This window comes from Salmo salar, unplaced genomic scaffold (assembly GCF_965601325.2).
Source record: "Salmo salar unplaced genomic scaffold, fSalSal1 ptg001067l, whole genome shotgun sequence".
Classification (NCBI taxonomy): Eukaryota; Metazoa; Chordata; class Actinopteri; order Salmoniformes; family Salmonidae; genus Salmo; species Salmo salar.
This window is the reverse complement of record NW_027675609.1, coordinates 190,814-201,106: the sequence shown is the minus strand read 5'-3', so window position 1 is coordinate 201,106 and position 10,293 is coordinate 190,814. Positions and strand designations below refer to the sequence as shown.

The 10,293-nt window shown below is 47.0% G+C and overlaps 1 protein-coding gene across 1 annotated transcript; it reads right to left on the bottom strand.

Moving 5' to 3' along the window:
• Window positions 1-263: 263 nt before the first annotated feature.
• Window positions 264-9,951, bottom strand: LOC145850393 (tripartite motif-containing protein 16-like). The gene is made up of 6 exons (XM_082972734.1): window positions 9,319-9,951; window positions 8,791-8,886; window positions 3,827-4,060; window positions 1,286-1,445; window positions 1,101-1,160; window positions 264-869 (listed from the first exon to the last, which is right to left on the bottom strand). Exons 1-6 carry the CDS (start codon window positions 9,913-9,915, stop codon window positions 355-357), a joined length of 1,662 nt encoding a protein of 553 aa, XP_082828860.1. The 5' UTR covers window positions 9,916-9,951; the 3' UTR covers window positions 264-354.
• Between the last annotated feature and the right edge of the window lie 342 nt (window positions 9,952-10,293).

Here is a 10,293-nt window from a genome sequence, read left to right as displayed (position 1 = left end):
AGCTATAGACTACACCAGCATGACTAGTATCTATGTGGACCCTACTACAGTTTAACCAGCTCAGCTATAGACTACACCAGCATGACTAGTATCTATGTGGACCCTACTACAGTTTAACCAGCTCAGCTATAGACTACACCAGCATGACTAGTATCTATGTGGACCCTACTACAGTTTAACCAGCTCAGCTATAGACTACACCAGCATGACTAGTATCTATGTGGACCCTACTACAGTTTAACCAGCTCAGCTATAGACTACACCAGCATGACTAGTATCTATGTGGACCCTACTACAGTTTAACCAGCTCAGCTATAGACTACACCAGCATGACTAGTATCTATGTGGACCCTACTACAGTTTAACCAGCTCAGCAGTACTATTATAGAGACTAAACCCAGGATAGAGGGGCTGAGTGAATGTGGTCTGGACTCTGTGGAGGAGGGTCATTGTGTCAGAGACACTGTAGAAGGACAGAGTACCTGCCTTGTGATCCAGGTACACTCCTACTCTGGAGGACTGAGGGCCTGATACTTTAGTCACAACATTATTGTGTCTGAAATAATAACCACCTCTAGAGCGCTGTAAACTCCAGGACTTGTTATTGTATCCAAATACACTACCTCTCTCTGTTCTGCTGATGTCTTTATATGAGACTGCTGTAATAACCAACTCACCAGTCCACTCCACCTCCCAGTAACAGCGTCCAGACAGACCCTCTCTACACAGAACCTGGAACGTGTTGGTGAATCTGTCTGGATGGTCAGGATATGGTTGGACTTGGCCTGTATAGGTCACCTTTCTGTTCCCTTCAGACAGAGAGAGGTGTGTGTGTGCTGTGTTTGGGTCCAGTGTGAGCTGACAGGAATCTGGGAGAAGAGCAGAGACCAATGAGGGGAGTCAGAACAATAAGTTAAGTCAGATACTGTATCTACCCTGTCTTTGATTAGAGCACAGCAGAGATCAAATCAGAGAAATATGAGGAGTCAGATAGATACCCAGTCTTTGATTAGATCTACTATTGCTATATATTTCTAGAGGGATTGTTAGGAGTGGCAGTAAAAAGAGACTGTTAGTTACTTGACAATAAAGAGACTCACATTGTAACAACTGTTCTCTGGTCTTGGGCTCTGGAGGCAGAACAACCTCCACTATATTCACTACAGACACACAAACACATTGACAGAGAGAGGGAATGTTATCATCATACCATATTCCACATGTATATGACTAGTAGGGAACTTTCAATGGTCTAAAGTTGATGTTCTGATTGTTTTCAACACACCTGTAGTGGAGATCTTGGTCCATTCTCCTTTAAGGAAGTCTTCTAGTTTCTCTCTCAGTTCAGACACAGTCTTACTCACATCTCCAAAGTACTGAAGAGGACGGACAACGATGCTGGGTAAGTCTGAAGATACACTGATACTGGAGAGAGACTGATAACTCTGGAGAGAGAGAGACAGAGAGAGAGAGAGAGACAGAGAGACAGAGAGAGAGAGAGACAGAGAGAGGGAGAGACAGAGAGACAGAGAGAGACAGAGAAAGACAGAGAGAGAGAGACAGAGAGAGAGAGAGACAGAGGAACAGAGGGACAGAGAGAGAGAGGAGGGACAGAGAGAGAGAGAGAGAGGGAGAGAGAGAGAGAGAGAGAGAGAGGGAGAGAGAGACAGAGAGAGAGACAGACAGAGGGACAGAGAGAGAGAGGAGGGACAGAGAGAGAGAGAGAGAGAGAGGGACACAGAGGGACACAGAGAGAGAGGGACACAGAGAGAGAGGGACACAGAGAGAGAGGGACACAGAGAGAGAGGGACACAGAGAGAGAGGGACACAGAGAGAGGGGGGGACACAGAGAGAGAGGGACACAGAGAGAGGGGGGGACACAGAGAGAGGGGGGGACACAGAGAGAGGGGGGGGACACAGAGAGAGGGGGGGACACAGAGAGAGGGGGGGACACAGAGAGAGGGGGGGACACAGAGAGAGGGGGGGACACAGAGAGAGGGGGGGACACAGAGAGAGGGGGGGACACAGAGAGAGAGAGGGACAGAGACAGAGAGAGAGGGACAGAGAGAGAGACAGAGAGAGAGAGGGACAGAGAGAGAGAGAGGGACAGAGAGAGAGAGAGGGACAGAGAGAGAGGGGGACAGAGAGAGAGAGAGGAACAGAGAGAGAGGGGGACAGAGAGAGAGAGAGAGAGGGGGACAGAGAGAGAGAGAGAGAGGGGGGACAGAGAGAGAGAGAGAGGGGGACAGAGAGAGAGAGAGAGAGAGGGGGGGACACAGAGGGGGGGACACAGAGAGAGGGACAGAGAGAGAGAGAGAGGAGGGACAGAGAGAGAGAGGGACACAGAGAGAGGGACAGAGAGAGAGAGAGAGGAGGGACAGAGAGAGAGAGGGACACAGAGAGAGAGAGAGAGAGAGAGAGAGAGAGAGAGAGAGAGAGAGAGGGACACAGAGAGAGACAGAGACAGACAGAGAGAGAGACAGAGACAGACAGAGAGAGAGACAGAGAGAGAGACAGAGAGAGAGAGAGAGACAGAGAGAGACAGAGAGAGAGAGGGACACAGAGAGAGAGAGACAGACAGAGAGAGAGAGAGAGACAGAGAGAGAGAGGGACACAGAGAGAGACAGAGACAGACAGAGAGAGAGACAGAGAGAGAGAGGGACACAGAGAGAGACAGAGACAGACAGAGAGAGAGACAGAGAGAGAGACAGAGGAACAGAGGGACAGAGAGAGAGAGGAGGGACAGAGAGAGAGAGAGAGAGGGACAGAGAGAGAGACAGAGAGAGAGAGAGACAGAGACAGAGACAGAGAGGGAGAGAGAGAGAGAGAGAGAGAGAGGGACACAGAGGGACAGAGAGGCACAGAGGGACACAGAGAGAGGGACACAGAGAGAGGGACACAGAGAGAGGGACACAGAGAGAGGGACACAGAGAGAGGGACACAGAGAGAGGGACACAGAGAGAGGGACACAGAGAGAGGGACACAGACAGAGGGGGGGACACAGACAGAGGGGGGGACACAGACAGAGGGGGGGACACAGACAGAGGGGGGGACACAGACAGAGGGGGGGACACAGACAGAGGGGGGGACACAGACAGAGGGGGGGACACAGACAGAGGGGGGGACACAGACAGAGGGGGGGACACAGACAGAGGGGGGGACACAGACAGAGGGGGGGACACAGACAGAGGGGGGGACACAGACAGAGGGGGGGACACAGACAGAGGGGGGGACACAGACAGAGGGACAGGGGGACACAGACAGAGGGACAGGGGGACACAGACAGAGGGACAGGGGGACACAGACAGAGGGACACAGACAGAGGGACAGGGGGACACAGAGGGACACAGAGAGAGAGGGACAGAGAGAGAGAGAGAGGGGGACAGAGAGAGAGAGAGAGAGGGACAGAGAGAGAGAGACAGAGAGAGAGAGAGAGAGAGAGAGAGAGAGGGACAGAGAGAGAGAGAGAGAGGGACAGAGAGAGAGAGAGAGAGGGACAGAGAGAGAGAGAGAGAGAGAGAGAGAGAGAGAGAGAGAGAGAGAGAGAGAGAGAGAGAGAGAGAGAGAGAGAGAGAGAGACAGAGAGAGAGAGAGAGAGAGAGGGACAGAGAGAGAGAGAGGAGGGACAGAGAGAGACAGAGAGAGACAGAGAGAGAGAGAGAGACAGAGAGAGAGAGAGAGAGACAGAGAGAGAGAGAGGGACAGAGAGAGAGAGAGAGAGAGAGAGAGAGAGAGAGAGAGAGAGGGGAACAGACAGGACAACATAAGATGAATAGTTTCACATGAAGTTCATTTCATATCACATGTAACAAGACAGTTTAGTTACCTGGAGGAAATGGATGTGATCCTCTGTGTGTGAGAGCTGCTCCAGCTCAGTGCTTCTCTTCCTCAGCTCAGCTATCTCCTGCTTCAGTTGCTCCAGGACTCCTTCAGCTTCACTCACTTGATCCTTCTCTTGGGCTCTGATCAGCTCCTTCACCTCAGAGCTCCTTCTCTCAATGGAGCGGATCAGCTCAGTAAAGATCTGATCACTGTCCTCCACTGCTGCCTGTGCAGAGCACTGTTGAGAGAGAGGAGAGAGAGAGAGAGAGAGAGAGAGAGAGAGGAAGGAGAGAGAGAGAGAGAGAGAGAGAGAGAGGGACAGAGAGAGAGGAGGGACAGAGAGAGACAGAGAGAGAGGAGGGACAGAGAGAGAGAGAGACAGAGAGAGAGAGACAGAGACAGAGAGAGAGACAGAGACAGAGAGAGACAGAGACAGAGACAGAGAGAGAGAGAGAGAGAGAGAGATAGCAGTTAGTTAATAGTATCTCTACTTGCAAATTCATCTTCTGCACATCTATCACTCCAGTGTTTAATTGCTAAATTGTAATTATTTCGCCACCACAGCCTATTTATTAACTTACCTCCTTTATCTTACCTCATTTACACAACTGTATATAGACTTTTCTATTGTGTTATTGACTGTACGTTTGTTTATGTGTAACTCTGTGTTGTTGTTTGTGTCACACTGCTTTGCTTTATCTTGGCCAGGTCGCAGTTGTAAATGAGAACTTGTTCTCAACTGGCCTACCTGGTTAAATAAAGGACTTGTTCTCAACTGGCCCACCTGGTTAAATAAAGGACTTGTTCTCAACTGGCCCACCTGGTTAAATAAAGGACTTGTTCTCAACTGGCCCACCTGGTTAAATAAAGGACTTGTTCTCAACTGGCCCACCTGGTTAAATAAAGGACTTGTTCTCAACTAGCCCACCTGGTTAAATAAAGGACTTGTTCTCAACTGGCCCACCTGGTTAAATAAAGGACTTGTTCTCAACTGGCCCACCTGGTTAAATAAAGGACTTGTTCTCTACTAGCCTACCTGGTTAAATAAAGGACTTGTTCTCAACTGGCCTACCTGGTTAAATAAAGGTGGAATAAAATAAACAGTAATGGCATTACCCTGGCAACACAGAGAAAACATGATGAACAGTCTGTCATTGTAGAAAACGGACAACCCCTCCCCAACTCCCAGGTCAACCCGAGCCAATCAGCTATTGGTGTCCAGGGCTCCATGTAATACCCTCCACTGGATGACCCCTGACCTTTCCAGCACTGGGAGCTTATAGAGCACCCTCCACCTATACCCTGCCATGCTCTCAGCCCCCACAACCCCCTGCCTCTGATGCCCCTTCCCTCCCGCTAAGCCCACCTCCGTACGGTACAGTAGCCTCTGTGCTGCTTTGAGTCAGAACGCTGCCACCCTGCTCTCCAGGTCCACCAAACCCAGTGATCAGTGGTTCCTCCCAGACCCACGGCCCAGGCACCACACCCCCCTCCTCTCGTATGGGTCTCAGCAGCTGCCAGGCCCTCAGTACTGCAGCATAGAAATCAGAGACCCCTGTTGTATTGAGTCTCTCAGAGACGACCTCAGAGTTGACAAGGTAAAAATCTGTTGTTCTGCCGCTGAACAAGGCAGTTAACCCACTGGTCCCCAGGAGGACGTCATTGTAAATAGAATTTGTTCTTAACTGACCTGCCTAGTTAAATAAAGGTTTCATTAAAAAGTCTGGCAATAACTTAACTTTTCATTATTTAGACTGACTCCTCTAAATAATAAATATAATAAAATAACAAAAAAAACAGTTAAATGCTAAGTACTATACATAGGTTTTATTTAAAAAATAACAATAGAACCTATTTAGTACTATAATGGTATTTACTAACATAATATTATTACTATAATAGTTTCTAAAGGGGTTGTAGGCTACCCTACCCTAGAATTAGGGTTCAGGATAAAACAGGTTATACGTAGGGTTAGAGTTTCTGTACAGCACTTTGTGACATCTGCTGATGTAAAAAGGTCTTTATAAATACATTAGATTGATTGTTAGGTTCAGGGTATTTAAAGAGAAACTGTATGGGTTTATATCTCTCTTGCTCCTCCCTGTGGTCTTCTGTGGGAACTACATACCTCATTCACCACACTTGATAGGCTCATAATCTGAGGTAGCAACTGAGTCAGAGCTACAAATCAATGATCTCCACCTATCCATTAGGTTTACAACTCAGTGAACCTGCGCAGCATTCTCTCTATTTGATGTCTACGAACCAACAGATTTCAACGATTATCATATTACCCAGCAGCCATTTAGAAACAAATAAAAAAAGGTTAGTTAATAATCAGTTACCTGAGGTAAACCTACAAGGATAGTTAATAATAAGTTACCTGAGGTAAACCTACAAGGTTAACGCGGGCTGGAAGATAATTACTTCAAAACCACAGCAAACAGCTGGGACATATAGTAATATTATATATATATAATATTATATCACTGGGCTCCTCTGTGCTAAAAAACCCTGTGTACCACCCCTCCCCTGTTTAACCTTGAATTTCGTTCAGAAAAACACTTCCACATTTAGCAAAACGAACCAACTCTTTACGGATCTGTTCGGTGGTAATAAACGGAGGCAGATTAGACACCACTACTCTTGTTGAAATCAGCACCAACACAACCCCTCACATAAATCATACTGGTAACTAGCCGGGTAACAAGACTCACCTTTTACATTACCACAACCACCGCCTTGTTCATTCTGGATACAGAGTGTATATGTTCCTCTCCCACCTGTTCACCGACCAGGATCAATAATTCCTCCACACCATTCTCCACAACGCACCTGAAGAGACAGCGTTTCTTCTCCACTCGGTTGAGGACATCAAACTACCCTACTCCCTCCTCAACTCTAACCGATAAACAGAGGAAACCAGTAAACAAACCCTCCCACCATGACAAAATACATTTGGAAAATAGGCAAAAGAATAGCTGCACTCTTCACGAACGACAAAACCTCACGTTACCAACTTCTTCTTCTTCTATGGTATAATGGCGGTCCTCAAACCAACGTTAAAGGAGCGTGGCGCCTCCTACTGTGCTGGAGTGTGTTCAATCACGGTTTACACCATTTCTAAATCCTCCTACCTAACTCAGTACTTCTGAGAAAATAAAAAAGATCCCTACTAACTTCTAATAGACCCTCCCCCCTCCCCCAAATCCCTTCCAACCCCCCATCCAACCCCCCATCCAACCTCAATGACCCTACACTTCAATCTTTCCCTCTCTTCAACATCCTTACAACACTATAACAACACATGCTCCACCGTTTCATTGACAATACCCTCCAGACACAAACCATTCACATGCTGCCAACCAGATGGAAGGACCAGTTCAATGTACAATGTCCTAAACACAATCGAGGAAACACCACCTCTTCCTTCCTATTCTGACCTTTGAACCTTGGTCCACCGACCTTTCTTTGGAGGGCATATAAATGCCGTCCCTTGTGCTCAGAGTCCCATCTCTTCTGCCACACATCTATCAAAATGGCTCTGATCTCACATTTGTCCTCACCTCTACCCAGTGGAACATTAATATATATTATATCTTGTTTTAAAGTTATTTTAGCTAACTAGTCTACAATTTCATTCCATTCCACACCTGAATGTGCTGGGACCCAGCAGAATCTCACTACTAGACCCATTCTCTCAATTCTCCATAATAACATTAATACCTCCAATAGTAGGTCACTCCTAATAGATTTACCAGATGATAAACTATTCAATACAGACAGAGAATCTGAGGATACTATAATTCTAACAGGTTGTACGTCCTCCACCCACTGGAGGACAACTATTATCACCAACAGTTCAACTGAGTACACTGACAGTTCATCTGTTAGTCTTCTACATATCTGCACATCACATTCAGGAAGGTAAACACCTGCTCCTGTGGGCCCACTATCTGGGCCCTTGGATCCATCTGTGAAAAGAGGTAAAAAAGCATAACAACTTCTACCAATGTAATTGTCAACCAGTTTCCCTTTATCACTGACTTCTGACCCAATCTTTCCTTTTGTCTACCAAGGTTAGATCAACAACAGGATCTGGGAGTAACCATGGAGGAACATCCCCTATCACCACAGAAAGGGCCAACCTCCAACTCCCTGAAACTACTCTCATCAGCAAGCTTTCCAACTGTCCAACCAAAACCACTGCCTTGTCTACTAGTATATTCCCAACAGTCATCTAGAACAGTAGCAGTGGGATGCTCAACCTCACAGCCTTTCAACCCAATAAGCTAATGACAACATCAGGCCAACTAACCCTACACTCATTAAAACCCACTACCCCCATTCCACTACTTTGACCCTATCTGCTCCTGCACCAGGCCAACTAACCCTACACTCATTAAAACCCACTACCCCATTCCACTACTTTGACCCTATCTGCTCCTGCACCAGGCCAACTAACCCTACACTCATTAAAACCCACTACCCCCATTCCACTACTTTGACCATATCTGCTCCTGCACCAGGCCAACGACCTGGGAGGACGGGACACCACCACTCAACACACCCTGGAACTCTTCTGAAGTCAAATCTAGTATGACCAAATACTTCTCTGCAGCTGCCACCAAAACATATTTTTTTTCTGTGATTTACATTCCATTTCTGCGGTACAGTTGATAACCATTTGCTATGAACACTAAGAAGCCAACCTTACTGAAGCATATATCACTGGTTGGCCCATCCCTCTGTGCTGTCACAGATCTACTACTCACAGGGATCCTCTCAGGATCCCTCAGCCTTGACCCATCCTCCTCTACTTTCTTCACTGCCTCAGCAGTGACAACCTGTTCCCAACAGTGGGGTCAGTGGGATTGGATAGGGACCCCTCTACCTCTCTCTCTCTCTCTCTCTCTGACTGGAGGAGACAGGTGAAATGGTGTGTCTCCTCTGGTCAACAATACTCACCTTGAGAGACTCCACAGCCTGTTGGAGCTCCTTCAGCTCCTTCTCTCTCTCCTGGAATCTCTGCTGGACCTTCTGCTGACTCATCCCCAGCTGCCTCTGTGGAGAATCACTCTTCAATGAGCTATCAAGCTTTATTAGTCCAGTAGATCAATAGTCTAGTAATGTGACATAGGGCCCATAGAGAGGAAGGTCTAAAAAATGGATGGCCCATTTACTAAATGATATTTATTTGTTGCTATGTGAATGATTATAGTTTTTATGGTAGGACTACATGTATCAACAGGTTGAGACTGAACTTTGGACTCATAAAAGGCCATTCAGAATGATAATAGTGTTTGACATTATAAAATGGTGATACATCTGGAGAATCTGGGTTGACATATCAATATACTCAAGGTTTGTGTTCATATTTGTTCTGCTGAGGATCCATTTCATTTGAATGATCTCATATTCAAACAGCCTTAGTTCCTACTGTATCTTTAATTCTTTGTTTATCAGACAGTCACCAACAAGTTGTTCTGGTCTTACCTGTTTCTCAGTCCTCTCTGCTGCAGCTGACACTGTATCATGGCCTTTATGTTCATCCATTGTACACAGATAACAGATACACTGCTGATCGGTACGACAGTAAACCTCCAGCAGTTTGTCATGATGAGAGCAGATCTTCTCCTGTAGTTGTGCGGTGGCTTTGACCAGCTTGTGCCTCTTCAAAGCAGGAAATTCGTAGTGAGATTGGAGGTGAGTCTCACAGTAAGAGGCCAGACACACCAGACAGGACATGAGGGCTTTCTGCTTTCTGGTCCCAGTGCAGAAATCACACGCCACATCTCTAGGTCCAGCATAGCACAGAGCAGGAGGGGGAGCAGCCTGGAGTCCTGTCTTCTTCAGTTTCTCCACCAGCTCAGCCAACATGTTATTTTTCCTCAGATTAGGCCTTGGAGTGAAGGTCTCTCTGCACTGAGGACAGCTATAGACCCCTTTCAGAACATCCTGATCCCAGCAGCCCTCAATACAGCTCCTACAGTAACTGTGTCCACAGGGGATGGTGACTGGTTCCTTCAGTAGATCCAGACAGACAGAACAACAGAACTGGTCCTGGTCCAGCAGAACTCCCTGTTGAGCCATTTGGACGGTTGTTCACTCTCACACAAACAGACGACACAGAGACTCAGATCAGTTTCGTTTCCTCAGAAGAGAGTTTGTGAAGGGGGAGGGATTTCCTGGTTCTGCCAGAGGGGTGGGGTTAGAGGGAGGGAGGGTTTAGAGGGAGGGAGGGGTTAGAGGGAGGGAGGGAGGGGTTAGAGGAATGCAGGAAGAGAGAGAGGAACTGCATGCAACAGCAAGAGGGAGACAAATAGTCTTGTTCCAATGTTAGAGCCCTTAACATGGAACAAATGACATAATGAATCTTAAAATGTGAGTTGTTAGAATATATGAAGGGTAACAGTTTTCTATGAAGTACGTATGTATCATTATTTTAATCACCTTTATAATGCCTTATAA